Genomic DNA, 23,958 nt, shown 5'->3' with positions numbered 1-23,958 from the left:
AGTATGGGGCTGGAGAGTTATTACAGCAAATAACAGCCCTACAGAGCAAACATTTCCAAGAAATAGGTTCAAACTCTGATGAGCCATGGCAGATTCTAAGAATCCAATCATTAAGAATAGTGCAATTTAGGGAATTGCCTGGCGGTCCAGTGGTTAGGACTCTGAGCTTTCACTGCTGAGGGCCCGGGTTCAATCCCTGGTCGGGGAACTGAGATCCCACAAGCTGCACAGCGCGGCCAAAAAAAAGAAAAAGAAGAACATAGCAATTTAGTGGGTCCAAGAGGCTGTATGTAAATGAGCTCCCTCTGCAAGCTGCTCTAACAGAGCAGAGATGCACCTGTGCCCGCTCACACCCCACTCGGCACTACCCTCTCCTCCACCACCTTCCTGCTCCCCAGACGGTCCCCTCTGATGGGAGGTGAGAGAAGCCGCTCTAGAGGTTAATTGTGATTTTATTAGTTGAGTCCTTGGGTCTGCAGGAGACAACTACCAATCCTCCCACCCCTCTCCTGGCACCCCTCTGGCCGGCCTTGGCCCTCTGCCCACACGTGGAGAAGGGCGGAGCCCCCCACCCGGGACAGCAGCCGGGGTGCGGCCCCTCATGGTCCTCGGCGCTCTGTATCCTCCAAGGCAGGGGCTCTTGCTCTGTCATCTTTGTTCCCACTGGCCGGGGTTTTGTGGCAAGTGAACAGCATGGAGAAAAGCCTTCTGTCCCTCCCCACACCTCACTGTCACCCGCAGCCCCCTCTTTGCCTCTGCGGAGCGCATTAGAAGACGCCGATGAGGCCAGCGTCTGTGCTGGTGAGTCCGCTGCCGCGGCAGCTGGGAACAAGGCGGGGGCTTTGTGTGCCAGCTTGGGAGCAAGAAGGGCTGGCTGAGTCCCAAGGGCAGGTCAGTCTGTGAGGTAAAAGCCTCTGGGCACAGCGCCCTTCCTGCCCCTGCAGCACCTCCCACTCCCTTGGCCAGGAGGCTAGAAGGCTCTTGAAAATTTGCGGCCTGACTCTATGTCCCCATCAGGGAGGAGACCCGGCGCTCCCTCTGCTGGCCTCTCAGGCAGGGAGGGCAGCAGACTCCTTGTGGCAAGGGAGTCGAGAAGACCCCCCACCTCAGAAGAGGCCCAGGCGAAAAGATCCCCAGACCATCGATGGGCTGAGGGGCCGAGGGGCCCACAGAGCCCAGTCAGACGCTGGGCCCTGAGCCGGACGTCTGCGGGGCTGGAGCACCGACGCCGTCGCTGACGGTGTCGTGGGGCTGAGATGTCCTCAGCCTCGCGTGTCCCCAGAGGCTGCTGCCTCCTGGGGAGTCTGAGAGGCACGGGGGCGCCTGCCTGCCTCCGCACGGGCCGGAGTGTCGGAAAGAACGCGCTGGCACCCTGTCCACAGGAAGAGCTGTAATCAGGCCCTGGGCATTGCAGGGCTCTCCCTGGCCCCCCTGCTCGGCGCTGGAGGCCAGTGGGCAGTGGGACGGTTCTAGAGTCAGGCCTCTGCTGAGGAGGCAGTGGGGCCTTCAGGCTGAATGCGACGTCACGTTGTAGGAGGCTTTCTTCAGGGTCTCCAGGAAGAACTGCTCGTTCTCCAGGAAGTCACGGTCCTGAAAGGCAGGGCTGAGTGAGCAGCCACCCTCTGGTTCCCTCCTGCCCCGTTTCTGTGCGCAGGGACGCGGGGTTGCTGGACTGAGAGTGAGCTGGACCCTGGGTGCCAGCCGAGCAGCCCTCCCTCGGGGCCCCTCTCACTCGCATCCTAGCTCAGCCTGGCTCTGGGAGTCAGTGGGGGTGAGGCAGGGAACGAGCACACGCACTGGAGTGAGACACCAGCGCTCACGCCCAGTGGGGCCACGTGTTCGCACGTGACTTCATCCCTCTAAGCCTGTCTGTAAACTGGAGACAATAACATGACCTGCCTGGTAGGGCTGTGGGAGGGTACAAGCTTATCAGGCACGGCACAGAGCCTGGCATGTAGGAAATGCTCCATCAGTGACGCGGTGAGCATCTCTGAGACGTGTCCTCTAAGCAGTCTGCGCTGCTGCTCTCCTCCAGGGGGTGGGCTCAGCCCTCCCCGGGGCCAGGCTGTGCTCCCTCCTGCCTCTGCCTGAGCTGCTTGTCCCCAGTGTGAACACGAGGAGCCCTAAGTCCAGGGGGAGTAGGTGGGCCTGGGCCGGGGCGGCATCTGCTCTGGGAAGCTCACCTGCTCAGCTGTGTGTTTCAGCAGCACCAGCTTGGCGTAGAGGTGCGAGGGGCCCAGGCTGGCTGGCAGCTGGCTGCACTGAGGAGCCGGGGGGACAGGAGCCATGATGGCTGTAAAGGCCAAGGAGGACGGAGTCAGGGACTGCAGCGCTCTAGAGCCCCTGAGGCACAACTACCGAAGCCCGCGTGCCTAGAGCCCGTGCTCCGCAACAAGAGAAGCCACCGCAATGAGAAGCCCGCGCACCACGACGAAGAGTAGCCCCCGCTCGCAGCAACTAGAGAAAGCCCGCGCACAGCAACGAAGACCCAACGCAGCCAGAAATAAATAAACAAACAAACAAAAAACCCAAGATGACTTTAAAACCCAGCTGCCCCCTAACCTGAGCACACAGGAGGCGTGGGCAGGGTGTTGCTGGCCCTGCCTTGCCCAGTGGGCCGGCCGAGCCAACGTCCCACCCGCCTGCAGCCACTTACCACTCAGACCAGAGGCTGCCGAGCCCTGGGCCCTGGAGAGCAGCCCCACGGGCCCGGAGGGCAGGTCCTGTCGGATACGATCCAGCTGCAGCCGCTGCTGGGCCAGACTCAGATTCTCCTGTCCCCGTCCCCCCAGAGAGGACACAGCTGTGAGGGCAGAAGTCTGGGGGCAGGGGTGGGGGTAGGGATGCCCCGGGAGCGGGGGGAGCGGGAGGCAGGAAGAGCCTTGCCTGGTGCACGTGCCGCTCCTGCTGCCGCAGCTGCTCCTGCTGCCGCTGCACCAGCTGCAGCCGGGCCTGCTGCTCCGCCTGCACCTGCCGGGCCTCGCGCAGGGCCCGCTCCCCCTCCTCGTACTTCTGCGAGGCCACCTGCGGGGAGGCCGCCTGGGTCAGCTGGGCTGGCGGGGTGGGTGCACTGCCCACGCCCAGGGGCTGAGCCGCTGGGCACCTGGCTCATGCTCTCCACCTCCTCAGCGCGCAGCCTGATGCGCTGGGCGGCGGCGCTGACCCTCTCCTTCTCCAGCCGCAGCTCCCGGCGCTCCTGTTCCAGAGCCTCCCTCTCGGCCGCCAGCTGGTCCTCTTTGGCCCGGAGCTCACTTGCCCTGAGCTTCAGCTCTGCCTGTTCCTGGAGACAGCAAAGCCTCTCTGCAGCCTCCTCCCCGGAGCCGAACTGGGCTCTGCTCAGGGTTCCGAGGACCCGCTGGCCGCCCTGCCTCATGGCTGTGGCCCGGCTCCGCCCTGACTCTGGGAGGAGGTGGTGGGAGACCTGGGGCCAAGCCCCGCTGCAGCCCCTCGCCCCCGCGCTCAACTTCTCGGAATCCGATTTCTAGAATATCTAAGTCACGGGAACGTGATGAGGAGTTAATGAGCAAATGTGTAGAAAGTACCTGCGATGATACGATAAACGGAAGTAGTTATTACGATGACTGTTGTTTTAATTCCTATACTCCCGTTACCGCTGCGCTCTTTCCTAAGCTGACACGTCCTGACGGAGGGGCTGTGAGGCCCCGGGGTGGGGAGAGGGGCAGGGCTGCCTGGGCTTCCCGCTGTCCGGGGAGGCTCTGGGTCTTACCTTGGCCAGGCTAACGAGGGTGCCCTCCCGCTGGGTGTCCACCTGCAGCGCCCGCTCCACCGCACGCTCGGCCCGCTCCTTACTCAGCTTCTGCTGTGCACAGAACTCGGCCCACTCGGCCGCCAGGCGCCGCCGCTCCTCCCCACATTTGTGCATGACGGACTTCTGCTCCTCCAGCAGGGCACTCTGGGGCGAGGGCGTGAGGGCACAGGTGAGCATCCCTGGGCGCAGGCACTCTGGGGCGAGGGCGTGAGGGCACAGGTGAGCACCCCTGGGCGCAGTGGCAGGGACGGAGCTGAACGCGCTGTGGCCAGGCTCACCCTGGCCCTCTCCATCTCCTCCCGCTCCACGGCCATCTGCTGGGCCACCACCTTCCTCTGCTCCTCCAGAGCGCGCTGCGCGGACTCGGCCTTGGACTGCTCGGCGTTCACCCGCCAGCGTTCCTGCGGGCCGGGCAGGGTCAGGGCTGAGGGCTCACGCCCCCTGGATGCTCCGCCTGCCCTCATTCAGGCCGGAACGTGCCCTGGGGAGCCGTGCAAACCGCCCTCCTCTGGCTTCTCCCACAAACACATCCTTTCCTGAGCAGTGAAAATGGGAAGGAGCCCGAGGCCTGCCGGGGCCCAGCTGCTGGGATTAACTGTGCTGAGGCTGATGGCTCGGGAACCGCTGCTGAGAGAGGCACCTTGTGGCTCCAAAGGGCCAAAGAACAGCAACATCCCTGCTCCCTGAATCGCCAACTACAGCACTGCCCGCCTGTCTCTTGTCATCCAACAGGGAAAGAGCACCAGGGTGGGCATGACACCGTATGCCAGGGGACTCAGGGCACACACAAGCCTGGCCCGAGACAGGCGCTGAATACAGCACCGAATGAAGGGCTGAATAAATATGGTTCACGATGTAAAAACATCTGTGTCTATGTACTGATATGTCTATAGGATATATGTGATGTCATCAATGGCTATCTCTGGCTAGTGGGTAATTTTTATTTTCTTTATTGTTGCCTGTTATTTTAATATGTTCAATGAGATGTATCACCTTATAACCTTGTACAGAAAAGGAAAAGGTATTATTATTTCTGAATTCATCAAATATTTATTGGATCAATTCCATCAGGGATTGCTTTTTTGTTTGGCATAAGGTAGGGGTCAATTTGAGTTTTTTCATAAGTACAGCCAATTGTTTTATTTTAATTTTTTTTTTTGCTGTGCTGCCCAGCTTGTGGGATCTTAGTTTTCTGACCAGGGATTGAACCCGGGCCCCCTGCAGTGAAAGCATGGAGTCCTAACCCCTGGACCACCGGGGAAGTCCCCATAAGTACAGCCAACTGTTTAAGCACGCTTATTAAAATACGGAACACCTCACGAATTTGCGTCATCCTTGCGCAGGGCCATGCTAATCTTCTCTGTGTTGTGCCAGTTTTAGTACAATGTGCTGCTGAAGTGAGCACGAAAAGCCATGATTTTCTAAAGAACGAAGCTCGCTCTCATACCTGGAAGATACGTAGGGAGTTTAAATACGTTATCTGTTACAGCTCAGAAGGCAAGAGCACTTCTCCGAAAGTCCCAGGCATCCCTGATGAGCAGGTAGGAGCTGGATGGGGTAGGCCTGGGGCGCTTCTGGAGGTGGGGAGGTGGGAGCCCCTGCAGAGGCAGGAAAGGGCAGGAGAGACATTCCAGAGGAGAGTCCCGAGGCCCAGGAGGCGAGGTCAGAGTACAGCTGCCATCCCCTGGGTGCCCGGGGGGAGACAGGCCCTGCGGCAGGAGGACGCGCCCCACCTGCTCCAGCAGCCGGCTCTGCTCGCCCAGGCGCGCCTCCATCTTCCCGATGACCTCCTGCAGCCGGCCCCGCTCCTCCTCCATGTCCCGCTGCTGCCGGCTCAGCCTCTCCTGCAGCGCTGGGGGCGGCCACAGGGCACTCATTGCCCGCCCACCTTCCCACCACGGGGGACAGGAGAGAGGCACGTGTGGCCTGCGGTACCTCGGAGCTGCTCGTCTCGCTGCCGGATCCCCAGCTCCCGCTCCTGGGCAGTGCTGAGGTGCGAGGCCTCCACGCGGGAGGACAGCTCGTGCAGGCTGCTGGAGAACTTCTCCATCTGCTCGATGATGCCATTCAGGGACCTGCGGGGGGCTCAGGTCACGGCGGCCTGTGGAGCCCAGCAGGGCCGCGCCAGGCGGGCAGGGCCTGGATGGCGCGCCTACCGCGTATGGGAGGTGGCGCTGGTGACGGCGTCGATCTCCCGGTCCTTCAGCAGCTTCAGCCGCTGCAGCTGCTCCTCGTGGTCCTTGCGCATCTCCAGGATGGAGGCCCTGGGGGGCAGCGGGGAGGGCGGCTCTGCGTGGGAGGGGCCTGCCTCCGGGTGCTCCATGCTCCGTGGGCCTCTCCTCCCCATCTCCGGGCACGGCCTCACTTTCCCCGGCTCCTCTGCCTTATCTGTCTTGCTGCCTCAGTGCCACATCCACTCTCTGGGGGCAGATTCCTTGTTATGCAGCAAAGGACACTCGACAGGTGTGCCGACAACCCTTTCATGTCTGGCCAGTCTGAGCCGTGTGAAAAGGCCGGCTCTACCCCGTCGGCCAACTCCCTCACGTGCTTTTTCTTAGTTTTGCTCTCATCTAGAAAGGTAACCAGATCAACGCGCCAGGCACGACCTTTTCCAGGGCCAACTAGTTACTAGGCTCGAGAAATGGGGCCGGTGAGTGGGTTCACCGGTGCTGAGTTAGCCCTCGGGTTGCTTGCTGCTGCCAGGCCCTGCCCGAACAGCTAGTGACCTTGGGCCCTGCCGGTATGCCCTCCCCGCTCTGTAGGAGTGATGGGTCCCCACTTGTGGGGCGATGGGGCAGTGAGCTCGGCCTAGGTCCTTTCCCAGAATGGAAGGGGTCGAGCCTCGGTCCAGAGGCTGCTGAGTCCATGGCTTGGGGTCTCACAGCAATTGGCTTCCCCTGGCCACCCTTGCAGGCAGCCCCCCTGCCCCCGGGCCTCCCCCTCACCGCTGCAGCTCCCGGAGCCGCTCCATCTCCTGGTCCTTCTCCTGCACGGTGGCCGCCAAGCGCCGCTGGTGCTGGGCTGTGAGCTCGGCGCGGGCCTGCTCAGCCTCCTGGCAGCGCGACAGATACTGGGCACACAGCTCCTCGTTCTCTCTCCGCAGACGCTCTTCCCGTTGCTGGTACGATGTTTCTAGCACCTTGACTCGGCTCCTGCCAACAGCACACCCAATCACGGGGCTCAGGAGGTGCCGGCGGCCACCCGAAGGGCCTCTCAGAGCACGGGAGCTGGGGCCGGCCATGAGCCACCGGAAGTCCGGGCCGGAGAGGCGGGGGGTACCTGTGGGCGCTGTCGATGAGCTCCAGGTCTGCCTGGTGCCTCTGCTGCAAACTTTCCAGCAGCAGCAGGTGCTGCGTCCGCTCCAGCTCGAGCTTCCGCACCTGGGAGACGGCGGGAGGGACGGGTTGTGTGTGTTGTGGGGGGCAGGGTCCCTCAGACCGCCTGGGGAAGCCGTCCGGCCGTCACGTGGCCCGCTCTCACTTCAGCCCTGCCCCCGGAGCTGGCTGCCCCTCTGCCCCGCACCTGGGCCTCGAGCTCCGCCAGCCGGGCCTGGCTCTGCAGGAGGTCGGCCTGGAGCTCGGCAGTGCCCCTCTGAAGCTGAGCCTGTGCCGCCAGGAGCTGCTGCTGGTACTCGGAGCCGGGCAGCAGGCTCCAGGCCAGGGACTCTGGGAGCAGGGACTGGAGGAGAAGGGGAGGGATGTTCCCTGTCAGGTAGGGGCCAGGGACTCAGCTGAGCTCACCCACCTCTGGCCCTCACTCACTGGACCTCCCAGGCCCTGTGTCTGATCTGGGGCTGTAGACGGGGACAAGGTCGTGACACCGAGAGGCCAAGGATGAGGCCCGGGAGCGTCAAATGGTCACTGCCCCTCCCCTCGCAGGTCTCGCTGGGGAAGATGAGTGTCCCTTCCGCCCTCAGAACAGCATCCTCCCAGAAAGGGTTCCAGATCCCTGGATAAACAGCCGAGTCCCAGCAGAGCCCTGGCTACAACAAAAGGTTGTGACCCTGGCCCTTTCTGTCAGGCCTGAAGCCCCAACGCGGACAGCCGTTCTGGTTCCCGAAGGCTGCCCACCACCCACCCTCTCAAAGGCACTTCCGGGTTACCCGGGAGGTGCCCCCGTGGGGCTAGGCCTCCTCAGGCCCGGGGGTCACCGGCGCCGCTGCACCTGGGAAACAGAGGCGGTGCAGTGGGAGGAGGGCAAGGATGGAGGAGGCTTTCTAGACAGAGCAGCAGGACACCCGCGGCCCTGCTTTCTGATTAGAGCCTTCCCAGCTGCCCCCACCTGGGTGCCACCTCACTTCCCTACTGATGCTGGCGAATCCGCGCCCAAACCTGCCCGGGAGTGGCATGGAAAGTGCTGGCGGGGAGCGCTGGGGGAGCCAGCTGATAGCACGACGCGGGCCTCCCAGCAGCTTGTCGGGTTTGGCAGGTGTTGCCTCTGAGCACGTGAGAATTGTTCCATGGGCCCGAAACCTACACCTGTTGGTTCACCCTCCCTACCTGGACAGGCACAGAGAGCCCTGGGGCTTCCTGGGAGCTTGGAAAACCAATTGCAGGCTCTGAAAAATCAACAGCAGAGCAATGAGCAGGGGGTGCAGGGAGGGCCCGCGGGCTGGGTGTGTGCTCGGGAGAGCCCAGCTTCCCTCGTCTGCCAGGGCCCCCAAAGGAAGCTCTCAGTGTCTCTTCTCTACCCAGAGTTACACCCCTCGAGCAAAGCAGAAGACAAACCAGTGCCAGAGCAATCTCCAGGGGCTGCTCCCCTCTTTGGGTCACCCGCGTGGAGGGCCGAGGCAGCGGGCTTCCAAGTCACGGGGGACCTGAGGACACAGGAATGGGGGTGGCAAGCTGAAGAGCCTTCTGTGTAGGACGCCGGGAGCAGGGGAGGGTTGGCCCAGCAGGAAAGGAAAATGGCAGGTTCAAGTCACTGACTGCAAAGGCCTGGAGGCTGGTAGTTTACTAAGAGTGAGGTCTCAGCTGGGAAAAGGGGACGGGGACCCCCTTACTCTGTGGGCCCCTTACTCCGTGGGCCTGCTACGTGGTCTGGGATACCACACGCCACGCTGACCACGAGGAGCCCAGCACAGCCGTCTGCCGCTCTAGGGAAGGGGGCCCGGGCCACCCCGCCGCACCTCCCCTAGCCGCAGCCCCGCCATGAATGTACCCTGAGGCGGCAGGCCGGGCAGGCGGCCTCGGTGCTGCCGTGCCTGGGGTCCCCCCGGCGGCTGCTGGCTCGAGCCCTTGGGTGCCGGCAGCAGGCTGGCTGAGGAAGTAAATGTTAAAGTGAAGGAGGCAGAAGGTCCGGGTTAGGCTGGACCAAGACGGGCTGGGACAAAGCCCACGAGTGAAGCTGTGTGGCCACCCCTCCTCCCGCCTCCCCTCAGCCTTCCTCCTGTTCCTAACCATCCCGTCTTGGTAATTCTCCTCCCAAGTCTGAGCGCCTGGCCTTCCGTAGCCCGTCCTGGCCTCAGTGCTCACTGGGACCACCTGAGGATGTCCCAGGAGCGACCACGGGCCTGTTACGGGCAGCAAGGCCGTGCGCCGGGCCACGCGGCTCGCTCAGCTTCGGCGGAGGGCCTGCTCACTCACCCTCCCGCCGGCTCCAGCACCCTTTGGGCTCCTCGCTTCTCCTGTCTGGTGCTCCCCCTTCCTTCTCGGCTCTCGGGATCACCTCGGTTTCAGGTCCAGGTCCAAACCACCCTCCTCATTCACCCCAACCCCAGGGCTGGGCGACATCCCTGGCCTGTCACATGAGCGCCCCGCCTCGCCTCCCCTTCGCTCCAGCCGCAGAGCATCCTGCTGCTTCCTCCGGACAGTCCCGGCCTCGCCAGCCCCCTCAGGGCCGCTCACATCCTGCGGCCTCCCCTTCTCGAACACTCCCCAGGAGCACGAGCGGGTCCCCAAGAGCACGAGCGGCTCCGACCCGCGCACGCATTGCTTGCCTCAGCTCGGTCAGCAGGGCAGTTGGACACTGGGTGTCCCACCAGCCCGAGGGCGCTGTGGACAGAGCCCCTGCTCAGAGGCACCGGGATGGCTGTGTGTTTGCCATAAGGGCGCCCTTGGTCTCCTGCCCGATCAGCTCAGCACTTGTCCCCACAGCAGTCAGGGAGTGAGCGTCGGCAGCCCCCCAGCTCCCTCGTGCTTTCATCTGAGCAAAGGCAGGGAGCTGGACACTCTCCCCAGCACCTAAAGAAGGGGAGAAGCACGGCCGAGAGGCGGTGCTCTGCTCTGAGGCACGCTGTGGGCACTCCCGACCGAGGCACCGAGACAGCAGGGTCCTCCTTCCACTGGAGACAGCAGCCCTGGGACTTCGTTGGTGGCACAGTGGCTAAGACTCCGCGCTCCCAATGCAGGGGGGAGTGGGTTTGATTCCTGGTCAGAGAACTAGATCCGACTTGCCGCAACTAAGAGATCGCGTGCTGCAACTAAAAAAGATCCCGCACGCCTCAACGAAGATCCTGCACGTGGCAACAAAGATACCTCGTGCTGCAGCTAATACCCAGCACAGCCAAATAAATAAATATTAAAAAAAAGAAAATTAAAGGGACAGCAGCCCAAGCCCCTACCTGTCGGAAGGCAGCGCCCCTACCGAGTGCTGGCCCTTACAGGCTGCGTCGTGCTCCTCTCCGGACAGACCTTGGGACTTCTTCCGAGACAGGGCATGGCTCAGCCAGTCCTCCTCCTTCTTCCCAGACGCTCCTGGCTGGGAAGGCTGGCTGCCTTCGGCAGGAGAACCGGTACCCTCGGTTGGTGGCTGTGCCCCCAAGGAGGGCAGCCCGGCCGGGGCAGAGTGGTGGCTGGGAGCAGAATGCTGGCTGGCGGGAGGGGGGCCCCTCCGAGCCTCCCTGGTCGGGGAGGTAGGGAGCAGGTCCAGGCCTTCGTCCTTGAGGCCCAGCCAGTCAGCACCTCCCCTCCTGGGCTGGGTAGGGCTGGATGCTGCTGGGGTGCTCTGTCTGGAGCCTGGTTCTCCCTTGGGGTCTGTGCCGCCTTCAAAGAACCTACTTCAAGACAGAGAAGTGGGGGGTCTAAGGCAGGGCAAGCAGCCTGTCCCAAGAGGCCCCTGACGGGCCTTTCCCTCCACTGCTGGGGGTGACTATGGGGCCCATGCTAAGAAGTCGTGATGCCCGGGGCCCTGCACAGCCAGAGCCGCGGCAAGCTGAGTGATGTCCGTAGAACACCATGAACACCCATGAAAGACATCTTGGATTCCGCCCATTTTCCCAGCGGGCAACCTGCCTCCAAGGCCAAGCTCCTTGCAGGCCCCACTTACCTGACGGACTGCCGGCGGGACTGCCGGCCCTCGGAGGAGCCCACGGTGGGCTGATAGGCCCCAAAGGTGAAGTTCTCATCACCCCCGGGGTCTTCTTTGTCTGTGAATGAAGGAACCTGTGATCTAGAGCAGGGGGACTCAAACCCTTCTTCTGTAGCTGCAGAATTCTTTGTTTAAGAAAAGCTGAACTGGCAGCCTGATGGGTAAGACGAGTGATAGGGAAGCTGCTGTGGAGAAAGCAGGGTGAGGGGCTGGGCGTCTGTCAACACTCAGGCTCCAGCCTACAAAACATCACCCAGGAGCTGTTAAGAGTGTACCAGCGGGCCCTGCCGCAGACCCCCTGCAGGTGAGGCGTGGTGAGCCGTGCGTGTCACGAGCGTGATTCTCAACAGATGGCCCGTGGGCCGATGCTCTGAACGGAGGAACACTGGTCCAGGGCAGTGTTTTTCAAACCGTGAGCTGCTGCCTATTAGCAGGTGGAAATACTAATTGAATGAGTGGCAACCAATGTATTTATTAGTCAAAGAACACATACACTGAATGTGGTGACTATTATTTCCTGACATTTTTTGTCTCAGTAATAAACGTGAATAATTAAAGGTGTGTCATGATGTAAAGCTTATTTCTTATCATGGCTTGTGGTAAAATCTGTTCTGGGGGTCCACTCCCCACCGCCCCTGCCCCACAAGCTCCTCACCCTGTGGCCGCTGATACTTCTTGTCCAGCTTGAATTCCCTGTGCTCCCTGGTGCCCGGACGGGCCAGGAGTTTGGCGGCAGTGCCCCGACCCAGCAGCTCATCCAGCTTGGAGCGGGCAGGGAGGGGTCCTTCCCTGCAGGATGGGACATAGGGCTGGTACATGTGAACACAAGGGGCTCCTGGGGGGGCCCCCACTGTACCCTCCCTCTCACTTTTCCCTGGCCAGGGAGGGACTCTCCGCTCACAGGGACCCTTACTGGTCTCCCGTGTGCCTCCTCTCTGCTTTGGGACTGTCTCCAAACCCCAGGGTGGCCATGATGTCGTCCCCATCGTCAAAGAGCAACTCTTCTTTCTTTCGGACTGGAGTGTTCCCAGGAGTTAGAGTGATAGAGGGCGCTAAGGGACAGAACACAGGGCACAATGCCCACAGCCTTCTGGCTGCAACGGTGATGTTTGAATGGGTCGAGGGGGGCGTTTCCCTGCAACCCTGGCCTTTGGGTGGAAGAGCGGGCATGGCAGTGTCTGGTCTGCCCACAGCACCCAGCTTCCCCAGCCCCACTCCCACAGCCCCACCCCCGGGCTCCTGCATCCCCCCTCCCCGTTCCCAGAGACTGATAACCTCTTGGTCCAGGATCTAAGACCTGTGGTCCCTGCCTGGTGGGGTGTCTGGCTCTGCACCGCAAAGTTCAGTTAGCCAACTGCACCTGCCCCGGGAATGGGTAACACGCCCACCCCACCTTGATCTCTGGCCGGGGCTGGGCTCTTTACGGAAGCTGTTTTACTCTTCGTCTCCGGCAGCTTCTTGGCTATTCCTTCCTCATCATCAGAGAGAAGTCCTGCCAACGGGTCTTCCAAGTCTCACGGCCAGAAGGGGAAGCAAAGGGAAGACTGCACACTTCGTTCAGGAAAACAAGCGCTGTGCTGTGCTAGGGGAGTTATTGCTTTACTGGAGATTTCTAGCCACTCTGATATCTATACAAGCCGCTCGGCATCTGGGGGCCTGGGTTAGCGGGGCTCGGACACAGACCAGGCTGGGCCAGGGGAGAGGAAGCAGGGAGAGTGGCCCGGGCTTCAGGGCCTGCACTGAGGCATGAGAAGAGAAGTAAAACTTCCACGCATTCATGAAGGAAAAGGAACTCTTCCCCACACTTTATAAAGTCTTCAGTTTGACACCTGGCTTCAAAGTCCTTGCAAATAAGTGCCCCAGACATGCCAGCCAGTAGAACATAATTAGTCCCTCCCTGAATTCATGAGGAACAAAACCAGCGGCACGAGCTCTCTGCTCCTCTTCTGACATACACAGTGGCCCGGCCTCGGGCAAGCAACTAAGCATCGCCCAGCCTACTGCACTCCCAACACTGAAGCACCCCAGAGGTGTGACTGCAGGGTCTGTGGTACCTTCGAAGGAGAACTTCCTGTACTGATGCCCAAGGCTGGTGGGAGAGGGAGATAGCTTCTTGGTGGGAATGGCATCTCCTGCAGGGCGCAAAGAGAAGGCAAGGTCACAGGCCTGGATCTCTCCTGGCCTACGTTCTGCCAGACCAAGACTGGGACCACTGGGCTGGCGCACACTTCTACCTGGAGGCTGAGGGCTTGTGGCCGTGGACACAGCCATGGGATGGGGCTACACCTCTCCGGTTCTCAAACAGGCTTCTGGCCGGGAAATGTGGTCTGGAAGCTACCTCTGGCCCCCTATTCACAAGTTGCTCCAACAGGGACATAGGTTTGGGAGATGCACAGGCTACCATAAAATTCTCCAATTTAACTCAAATGTCTTCTCCAGGAGCTGCCATGTTGGACTTAGAGGGACTGCAAGAGCCGTAGGAAGGAGGAAAGCTCAACCTGTCTCCCTCCCCCACTATAAATACTCTAACACACACGCACACAGTGAGCTCCTGGCCTCTCCATCCAGGCAGAGAAAACCCACAGGGCTGAGAGCTACCCTCTAAGCACCGCCCACATCCCCAAAATGTCCCTTGATTCGCGGACCTATGTCTCACTCACGTTTCTCATTGGCTGTTAACACACCAGCAGGTTTATGAGGACTAGGCTGCTCTTCTTTCCCAGAACCCTTTGCAGACCTTTTGCTTGAGGCTAGATTAGACTTCTTCAGACCCAGGAGGTCAGCATCCATTTCATCCAGATCCTGGAAAAGCAGGGAGGGGGAGGAATCCCCACAGGGGCTCAGCCAGCGGGTGCTAAACACCCTCATGCTCTGAGCAGCCTGGTGAGGGTGTTGCCTCCAACTTCCATATGGAACAAATGGGGACTTGGGGTGGGGGACTGAACAAGGACAGAGGCAGGGCCAAAGCCCAAAGACTCAACATAGTCGATCTCAGATAAGCTGAAAGGTCTCAGGTTGGTACTCCTATCAGCCCCACCGGCAGCTCCTGCCTTGATGCTAGGATGAGAGGGTGCCTAAAACCTGCTTTCAGCAGCTTCTCACAAAGGCTTAGCGAATGTCAAAGCTATTTGCAGTAGAAACCAAACAGCAGGATCCTGGGGTTTAAGACTCCCCAAGGGACTACCACCGGGCAGTGACAAGGGACCTGAGGCAAGAAGATAACCCTCTGTCCAAAGTCAAGAAAAATTTGATCTCAGGAATCCCCTGGTGGTCTGATGGTTAGGACTCCGCGCCTCCACTGCAGGGGGCCCGGGTTCAATCGCTCCCTGGTCAGAGAACCAAGATACCGCAAGCCGAGCAGCTCGGCCTGGAAAAAAAAAAAAAGAGGCATGAAGAAGCCTGCAAAATACAAAGCCTTTAAAAAAATGTCTTTTTCATCTGGATTCCTTAGCCTGCCTGGGTCAGGAGAAGCAAACTGACAACAGAGGCAGAGGTATGAGAAGGATGCTATTCTGGGTCAATGGATGGTCTACGGTAAGGGCATTAAAAACCACCATAAGCAAGCTGGGAGAGGAAGATGGTCGGGGACTCCCTGGTTGCCACAAGCCCTTGGTACAGACTGGGAGCATGGCGATTTTGATAAGTGTGGTTGGTGCTCCAAGGGCGGTTGGCAGAAATGTGAGGAAACAAAAGAATGAGAAAACTATTCAGAAGAAAGGTGAGTTGGGAAAGATAATGGAACCAAAGGTAAGCAGAGTGGGTGGAGGGTTCAGCTCGTGGTCCTGGAATGAGAGACTCAGAGCCACCACTATCGACTAGTCAGAGGACTCGAGGGTCACGCCCAGGGGGCCCAGCTGCCTGGTCTTGGGGAGGAGCAATTTCAAACTGAGGTTAAAGAAGCTGATTCCGGAGCCAAGAAGGAAACAGACTCCAACCCTTCAGGGCCCCACAGGGCTGAAAGCAAGCGCTCAGCCCTGGCCTGTGGCAGCATGGGTTAACCAGAAGGGACATGAAGTGGAGGTCAGGTGGGAGGATGCTGCTGGACAGAAGGGGAGGGAGAAAACAGGACCACTCAACATTTTAGACCCCAGCCAGGCCACCCGAGCCCCATGAGATGGTGCTTATGAATTTATGTCTTAAAATTCCATTGCAAAGATCAGCTTGGGGCTCGATCTGACAAGAGGACAGCTGTACTAAAGGGGACTTGGCCGGGGATGTGAGGAGAAATCTGGAGAAAGATTAAGAGCAAGATTTAGGAGGGAATTCCCTGGTGGCCCAGTGGTTAAGATTCTGGGCTTTCACTGCCATGGCCCGGGTTCAATCCCTGGTGAGGGCAGTGTGGCCAAAAAAAAAAAAAGAAAAAAGAACAAGATTTAGGGGAAACGGTCTCCCCCTTTCCTCACGGGGGGAGGCAGCCCCATTTCGCCAGAGGCCTGTGACGTGACTGTGTCTCTGGGTGGGTGAATTTCCATAAACTAGGAAAACTGATTTATACCCAGAGGGGCAGGGAGGGCAAGAGCTCATGAATGCCATTCTTGCATGAGGTGGGGCTCAGAAATACAAATTGTAAAAGAAGAAATGAGAGGGAGAATGAAGGCTTGGCACAAAATAGTATCCCACCCCGGGTCCCTGGCTCCCCGCATCGTGCAAGCTGTTTCCTTACCTTCATGGCCTGGAGCAGAGCCTGCGGGTCTGCATCGGAGATGTCTGAAACCTACAAGATGGGAGGTAACGAGGCGTGTTAGTCAAGGTCCAACAAAGCTCAGGGCCCTTGTTGCCTTGCTTCTGTTAGGGCAGGAGCAGAGCTGGGTCAGGGGGCATAAACTGGAGGGTCCTGCCCTCACTTGGGGCTCAGGTATTGTAGGAAGTCAAGCCTGCCCAGTTGTGGACACCCAGGAAGCACTGCCACTTTCCGGTCCTCCCAGCAGTAAGTGCACAGCCATCATAGGACTCAAATTAGGCTACTTTTCAGCCACGTGATTGGACAGCGTGGAGTTTATTATGGGAAGCACAGTTAGAAGTGGCAACATCGAGCCTAAAGCAGTTGCTCGGAGCTCTACTTTCTAGCTCATCTCACTGGTAGAAAGGAAAAGGATGCTGCCTTGGGTCCACTCAGCAGCCATTCATTCATTCATTCATCCATTTATGGCTGTGTTGGGTCTTCGTTGCTGTGCACAGGCTTCCTCTAGTTGCAGCAAGCGGGGGCTACTCTTCGTTGCAGTACGCAGTCTTCTCATTGTGGTGGCTTCTCTTGCTGCAGAGCACGGGCTCTAGGCACGCAGGCTTCAGTAGTTGTGGCCCATGGGCTCAGTAGTTGTGGCACGAGGGCTCAGTAGTTGTGGCTCGCAGGCTCAGTAGCTGTGGCTCACGGGCTTAGTTGCTCCGCGGCATGTGGGATCTTCCCGGACCAGGGCTCGAACCCGTGTCCCCTGCATCGGCAGGTGGATTCTTAACCACTGCGCCACCAGGGAAGCCCCAGCAGCCCTTTGAAGAACGAACTGGCTTCGCAGGGACTTCTAAACCTCCGTGGGCAGCCCCTCGGCACAACACTCATCTCACTGTCTCTGGGGATAAGTAGGGTCAGTGAGGAGCAGGGAATGCGCCAGGCTCACCTCAGCATCAGCTCCTGCCAGGTCTGCCCTGGTGCTGAAGGCATCATCTTCCAAGAGGGACCTGCAAAGGGGCAGAGTCAGCACCCACCCACGAATGGTCCCCAGGGCACTAGATGATTCTAAGGAGGAAGAAGTGGCTTAAAGAGTCCAAGTGAACCTGAATAGACTTTTCTCTGGAAGAACAGAGTTGCTGAAAGGAATTTCACAGGTCACCTAATGCAGTGATTTTAAAACTTTTTTAAAGCAGTAGAGCCCTTTAAAAACAACAGGTAAGAGAGAAAAACAGAACTGCTTGGGCTAAAATGAAGGTGGAGGGCAGAGAGCTCACAAAGTGTCTCCCTATCTCGCAACTCTCAGGAGGACAGACACAATCTGGGAGGCACCTATCTAGGCCTATCCTCTTATTCTGAGGGTAAGAAAATTGAGGCTCAGAGAGGTTCAGGAATTGCCCAAGTTGACTCAGTAAATAACCGATGTAGGACTAGAAGCCAGAACCTCCGACCTCCAGTTCAGTTCTCTTCACACTCCTCCAGGCTTCTTCACTGCCCAGGAGCTGACGGGAGGACCGGGAGGTGGTGACACTACAAGCGGGGCCCACAGTGAGTGGAAAGTGGTCGGTGGGTGGGGGAGGGGGAGGAGCATTGGGCCTGAAACGGGGCTTGGATGCCCAGGCCAGCCCCGTGTGCTCACTTTGCTCTAGCCCTTGAGGGAGGGAGCGCCTGAGCTGCACCTGTGGCGTCTCTGGCACGTGAAGCTAGTTTAACAGGCTTCTCAGGCGGTGTCGCTGGAAAAAAAGAAAACAAAAGATGTGATTTGGTCACAGAGAACTGGAGTCAAGGGGAAAAGGATTGCAAGTTCCCCACCAAGCTGTCTCCCACACCTTCCTACTGAAAGAGGGGCCTTTTTGGAGGAAGGAAACTGGCCCTGTAGGCAGGTCCCTTAAAAGCCAGAATGGGGGAGGGAGCGGTATGTTTCCAAGCAGGAAGTCAACCCAACTGGTGCCAAATGAAGAGGCTACTCCCATGCCACCGCAGCCCCATGGAAATGCAGGAACAGCAAGGCACTGCCATCGTCCACGGGCTTGTGCTTTGTGGGTTCTTATGGGCCAGGTGCGGGGAACCTCGGCCTTGTTGTCCCTGGTGAGCTGTGCATGACCCTGAAGCCCTGCTTCTCAGTGCAGCAGACACGGACACACAGGGTAAGGGACTAATGTCCAGAATATAGAAGGAACTCGTACAACTCAACAATAAAAAGATAAACAACCCAATTTAAAAACTGGGCAGGGCTTCCCTGGTAGCGCAGTGGTTAAGAATCCGCCTGCCAATGCAGGGGACACGGGTTCGAGCCCTGGTCCAGGAAGATCCCACGTGCTGTGGAGCAACTAAGCCCGCGTGCCGCAACTACTGAAGCCCCTGCGCCTAGAGCCCATGCTCCACAACAAAGAGAAGCCACCGCAATGAGAAGCCCGCGCACCGCAATGAAGAGTAGCCCCCGCTCACCGCAATCAGAGAAAAGCCTGCGCCCAGCAACGAAGACCCAACGCAGCCAAAAATAAATAAAATAAATTTATAAAAATTTAAAAAAAAGAAAACTGGGCAAAGATCTGAATAGACCTTTCTCCAAAGATATAAACGGCCAGGAAACACATGAAAACATGTTCAGCAACAATTAGTCATTAGGGAAATGCCCATGGAAATCACGAGATGCAACTTTTCACCCACTAAAATGGCTATAATCAAAATGAAAATAACAAGTATTGGCAAGGATGTGGAGAAACTGGAAACCTCTTACACTGCTGGTGGGAATGTAAAATGATACAGGTGCTGTGGAAAATAGTTTGGCGGGTCCTCAAAAAGTTAAACATAGAGTTACCACATACCCCAGTAATTCAACTCCTAAATTCACACCCAAAAGAACTGAACACATATGCCCACACAAAAACTTGTACCTGGAGGTTCATAACAGCATTATTCATAATAGCCTAGCCAAAATGTGGAAGCCACCCAAATGTCTATCAACTGACGAATGACCAAACAGAACGAGATATATCATACAATGGAATATTATCGTCCAGCCGTGGAAAGGAATGAAGAGAGGAATGCTACAATGTGGACAGACCTCGAAAACATTATGGAAAGTGAAAGAAGCCAAATGCAAAAGCCTCACACTGTATGATTCCATTTCACGTAAAATGCCCAGACTAGGCAAATTCATAGAGAAAGAAAGTTCAGTAAGTGGTTGCCTAGGGGTCGGGGAGGGGAGAATGAGGAGTGACACTAATGGTATGGAGTTTCTTCATGGGGTGATGAAAAAGTTCTGGAATTTGACTGTGGTGATGGTTGCACAACTCTGTGAATATACTAAATGCCACTGAATTGTACACTTTAAAAGAGTGAACTTTGGACTTCCCTGGTGGGGCAGTGGTTAAGAATCCGCCTGCCAATGCAGGGGACTAGGGTTCGAGCCCTGCTCCAGGAAGACCCCACATGCCACGGAGCAACAAAGCCTGTGCGCTACAACTACTGAGCCTGTGCTCTAGAGCCTGCGAGCCACAACTACTGAGCCCATGTGCCACAACTACTGAAGCCCGCACACCTAGAGCCCGTGCTCCATTAGCAAAGACAAGCCACGGCAATGAGAAGCACGTGCGCTGCAACGAAGAGTAGTCCCCGCTCGCCTCGACTAGAGAAAGCCCGCGCACAGCAACGAAGACCAAACGTAGCCAAAAATAAATAAATTGAAAAAAAAAAGTGAACTTTATGTGGATTTTATCTCAATTCAAAAAAAAAAAGAGCAAGCCTAAATCAGGGGATTCCAGCAAAGGGGCACTTACTCTCATCTCCCAGGAGGTCACCAAGGACTGGATTTTATCTCAATTCAAAAAAAAAAGAGCAAGCCTAAATCAGGGGATTCCAGCAAAGGGGCACTTACTCTCATCTCCCAGGAGGTCACCAAGGACATCATCGATGGAACCTGGAACAGAAAAGGGGCCACTGTGACTTCAGGAGGAAAGAATGGTCCTTAGGGCCTCATGTCTTGAGACCTCATCCGGGACCTCAGAGCCCTCAGAGGTTGGGACTTAGGCTTGGCTCTCTCTTCACTGGCCATGAGATGTTTTCTAACTCCTGGCAACAAGTCACAATGCTTTGTTGAAAGACCCCAGGGTGGAATTTGAAAATAACTTTCTCAAAGGATGATGGTGAAGATTTTTCAGTAGAACCTACATGCTACGTGACACACTGGCCAACAAGCCAGTCTTGCAGACTCTGAACAAAGCCCAGATGCTTCTTTGGGAAAAGTGTTCAGGATTTCTAGGCACATATACAAGCTTCTTTCATACCACCAGTCTCCTTGTCCCCTTCCAGCTGAGCGCCCGCCCCTGCCAAGCTGGTTTGAAGACACACCACCTTGGCCACTTTCCGATGCAGCATGTAGGGGAAACCCAGGTGTGAGTACCGAATTAGTTCTCAGCTCAAGCTTCAGTGCCTTTACCACCCTTAACCCCAACGGTATACTTCTAGATACAAATACTTCAACAAGAAGGATTTTTTTTCCCCAAGTCCCATCTGTTGTTTATTTCTGAATTACTCCAAGGGCCAATGAGGCAGCATAAGGAATTCCCTAGGAAAACCAAAGCTGCCTATGGGATTATGGGGAAATCAGCAAGACTCACACTGAGAACATTCAGACAGACACGTCTAAGTTATGTGTGGACCCAAAGTGGGGGAAATATTTTTGGCGTAAGGGTGGTGTTCCATCTCCACTCACCTTTCAATCCCTTCTTGGTTTTTGGTGCCTAAAATGGGAAAAACAAATCACATTAACAAGATGAGACAGTGAACGTGTACTGAAACCAACAATGCAGAATGAACTGTTCTGCCTTTCGCCAAGTCACCAGAGGAAAAGGCGCACCAATGGCATTTATAGACAGAGGCCCTTTATGGTTTTCTGAGTTTTGAGAATAGACTCATTCAGAGCATGAAAAGGGCCCCCACTAACCAGCAGTGGACACCACTGTGGGTGCCATCCGGTGGGCAGAAGTCTCTCCTTTTCCCTCAGATTTCCAGACGCCACACGCAAACCCTCCCAGCCAGCCAGGATGTAAAGTTTTCCTCTATTCCGTGTCCCTGACTCTTCAGGACCAGTGACAGACATGTAAGGATGCTTTCAGATGAACATTCAGAGGCTCAAAAAAGATGCTTGCTTACTGTTTAATAAGAAGTTTTTTTTTTCCCTCTGGCCGTGTCACATGACACGCAGGATCTTAGTTCCCTGGACCAGGGGTCAAACCCACGCCCCCTGCATTGGAAGCGTGGAGTCTTAACCACTGGACCGCCAGGGAAGTCCCATTAATAAGTTTGCTATCAATGCTCCTAACCATCACTCTTCTTTGGGGCCACCCAGCCCCCAAAGTACTTCATGCAGTTAAGATCTTGGAGGTGGGAGTAGGGGTGAGGGCAGGCTCCCATTTCCACACACCTACTCTGCATTCTGCCTACCATCTCAAGGCTCTGGGGGCTGCCTGCAGCTCCTTCACAGCGCTGTCCAGCTCATTCGAATTCTGCCCATCAGGCTCATCCTCCCTAATGAAGAAAATTAAAGTGGCTGCTTAAAAATTATTTGGATTTAACAGTGGTTGAGTCCAAGGTTGATCAAGCCTTCTCTCACTTTACCCATTCAAGAGATCAAAACATTTCCATCAATTAAAAATTCCTTGTAGGGCTTCCCTGGTGGCGCAGTGGTTAAGAATCCACCTGCCAATGCAGGGGACACGGGTTTGAGCCCTGGTCCGGGAAAATCCCACATGCCGTGGGGCAACTAAGCCTGTGAGCCACAACTACTGAGCCTGCGCTCTAGAACCTCCGAGCCACAACTACTGAGCCCGCGTGCCACAACTACTTAAGGCCATGCACCTAGAGGCCGTGCTCCACAAGAAAAGCCACCGCAATGAGAAGCCTGCGCACCGCAAAGAAGAGTAGCCCCCGCTCGCCGCAACTAGAGAAAGCCCGCATGCAGCAACAAAGACCCAACGCAGACAAAAATAAATTAAAAAATTCCTTGTAGGGTGAGCAATTCAGATGAGAAGCGAAGTGTTCTGGGTAACTCTTCTCTTTTCTTCTCTTCTTTTCAATATTTATTTATTTATCTGGCTGCACCGGGTCTTAGTTGCAGCACATGGAACTCTTAGTTGCGGTATGTGGGATCTAGTTCCCTGACCAGGGATCGAACCCAGGCCCCCTCCATCGGAAGCGCAGAGCCTTAGCCTCTGGACCACCAGGGAAGTCCCCTTGGTAACTTTTCGAGGCCTGGAGATTATTCGAAAAAAGTGCAGTGGTCCTCATCCCTTACTCTGAAAGAGAATGCGGAAAATGGCAGGTACCCATCTCAGGAAGGAGGTGGGTGCCTAGCACTAAGGCCAATACACCTTCCCAGGCAACACCCTGACTACTTTCCTGGCAGCGTTCAGAGCAAAGAGCGGCTGCAAATGCTGGTTACTCCTTGATAGTATTTTCACTGTCGGTGGAAAAATTTCCCTTCACACTAACTGTAAATCCGACTCACTCCATTAATAGAGAACTGTTTTCCCCAGAATTATCATTCTCTCCCACCTCCTCCTCAACGTTGCCAAAACTGACCTTTGGCACAGCTTGGAAGAAAGGAGTGGGAGGTGGGCCTCTCTAGTTCTCTGGTGTCGGCCTGTCCTGTTATTAGAATGCAAAGTTTATGTGAGGTTACTGTATAGGGGCCACTCTGAATGGTTGTGTTTCTCTTTCTCTGTAATGCAATGTTCACGGCCTACAAGTCTCAACACGTTTTGTCTCTTATCACATCCAGGGGCGTCTGCCATCTCCTAGCGATCCTCTTCCAGCCTCCCAGACCGTGGGAATTTCTAAGGGAGCATTGCAAAGGCCTCAGGGCCACAAAGACTATCGCGTCATTGCATCTGCTCAGCCAACTTCGTGCCAGGCGTTTTAAGATCCCGAGGCCGCCCCTTAGTTAGCGCCCTCCCGGAATCACCCCCTCGGTCTCGAGACTCCCCGCCCCTCCATGCGCCATCCCCTCCGCGCGCCCAGCCCGTCTCGATCCCGAGCGCAACCTACGATCCTTCCAGCCCCTGAATCCCCCCCGTTACGCGCCATTCCCCTTGGAGGCGCAGCCGCTTGGACGTGTCCCAGACATATCCGCTGCTCCAGGCTCCACTCGAGCCCAGCTCAATCAGGCCTCCCGCTTCGGAGCCTCTAGATCGCCAATCTCTCAGTCGCCCGGCCTCCGGAAGCAAGGCAAGGCGCGAAGCATTCTGGGGGTTGTAGTCCTAGACCCGCTCACCTGCCGGAGCCAAGGGAACCTGGGGCACCGAGATGAACTACATTTCCCAGGGTGGCTCGCCGCGGCCGTTAGTTGGCGCCCGTCCTCTTGTTTGCGGCTTGACACGTTGCTAGGAGCTGCCTGAACGCTCCTTTGCGAAGCGGTCGCTACCAGGATCCAAGGCCGGTGAGCTTCTTCCTCCCGGTTTCCCTGGGGAACTGCCGGGGGCCTGGGCTCCACGACCGAACACTTCCAGGGACTTCCCTGGGGGTCCAGTGGTTAGGACTCTGCGCTTCCACTGCAGGGGGCATGGGTTCGATCCCTGGTCGGGGAACTCGCATCCCCCTTGCGCACGGAAATCAATTTTTTCCAGCTCTCTTCTGAGCGCTGACTTGCGGAGAGGTGGAGGGCGTGAGAAATGTGTCAAGAGTGGAAGACGGACGTGGTGAAACTATAAATATGCATTTATTCCACACCCCAAAGCTTAGGAAAGTAGCTGTGACTTTCCTGTTCAATTATGAAAATCAAAGCTGGGAAGCCAGAGTGAAACCCAACACCATCACCTAATAAAGACACTTTTTGTGTTGATTACAGATTTTATTAAGGGTTTTTCAGTTTTACAAAAGAAGGAGAGGTTAGTGGTTTGGCTTATTCGCAGGCCCAGCAAAGCTGGTAGGTCACTGCTGTCCAACCATGATTCTCACGCTTTGGACCCCCCGCGCCTCCTTGGTACCCCCACCCTCACTGACACGTCCTGCCAGGGATGGGTAACAATACATGCTAAATGCATCTCGTCAGCTAGGAACCAAACTCAAACCACAAGAGTTAAAGGGGAAAAAGGTAGCAAAGTAATTTACACATTCCAAAAGATACAAGTCATTTCCTCGAATCCACAGCAATTGGAAATAAAATGGTGTTTACAAAGTAGCAATCATCAGTTGGAATATTATGCGTAAGATCACA

The 23,958-nt window shown here is 56.9% G+C and overlaps 1 protein-coding gene and 1 non-coding gene across 16 annotated transcripts; both read right to left on the bottom strand.

The window, feature by feature from the left end:
* Positions 1-434: 434 nt before the first annotated feature.
* Positions 435-22,980, bottom strand: FBF1 (Fas binding factor 1). 15 transcript variants are annotated; one of them, XM_067715891.1, is made up of 31 exons: positions 22,823-22,976; positions 22,326-22,391; positions 21,189-21,272; positions 20,458-20,485; positions 19,621-19,662; positions 17,380-17,473; positions 16,690-16,750; positions 15,741-15,791; positions 13,738-13,879; positions 13,132-13,209; positions 12,471-12,590; positions 11,991-12,129; positions 11,733-11,866; positions 11,036-11,135; positions 10,332-10,766; positions 8,930-9,028; positions 8,497-8,585; positions 8,269-8,327; positions 7,292-7,447; positions 7,049-7,149; positions 6,715-6,921; positions 5,926-6,033; positions 5,705-5,844; positions 5,503-5,621; positions 4,048-4,170; positions 3,728-3,913; positions 3,104-3,280; positions 2,887-3,024; positions 2,657-2,774; positions 2,184-2,293; positions 435-1,590 (listed from the first exon to the last, which is right to left on the bottom strand). In XM_067715891.1, exons 3-31 carry the CDS (start codon positions 21,189-21,191, stop codon positions 1,507-1,509), a joined length of 3,441 nt encoding a protein of 1,146 aa, XP_067571992.1. In that variant the 5' UTR covers positions 21,192-21,272; positions 22,326-22,391; positions 22,823-22,976; the 3' UTR covers positions 435-1,506. The 15 variants fall into 15 exon arrangements, with proteins under 15 accessions (XP_067571992.1, XP_067571991.1, XP_067571996.1 ...); XM_067715890.1 differs by having other exon boundaries at positions 22,827-22,973; XM_067715895.1 differs by having other exon boundaries at positions 17,420-17,473; positions 21,169-21,272; positions 22,791-22,950.
* LOC137213707 (U6 spliceosomal RNA) lies at positions 5,070-5,174 on the bottom strand. The gene has a single exon (XR_010938330.1). It is a non-coding gene; the product is annotated as a U6 spliceosomal RNA (small nuclear RNA).
* Positions 22,981-23,958: the final 978 nt, after the last annotated feature.

Source organism: Pseudorca crassidens, chromosome 19 (assembly GCF_039906515.1).
Source record: "Pseudorca crassidens isolate mPseCra1 chromosome 19, mPseCra1.hap1, whole genome shotgun sequence".
NCBI lineage: Eukaryota > Metazoa > Chordata > Mammalia > Artiodactyla > Delphinidae > Pseudorca > Pseudorca crassidens.
The sequence above is the reverse complement of the archived record's forward strand: the minus strand, read 5'-3'. Positions and strand labels throughout refer to the sequence as shown.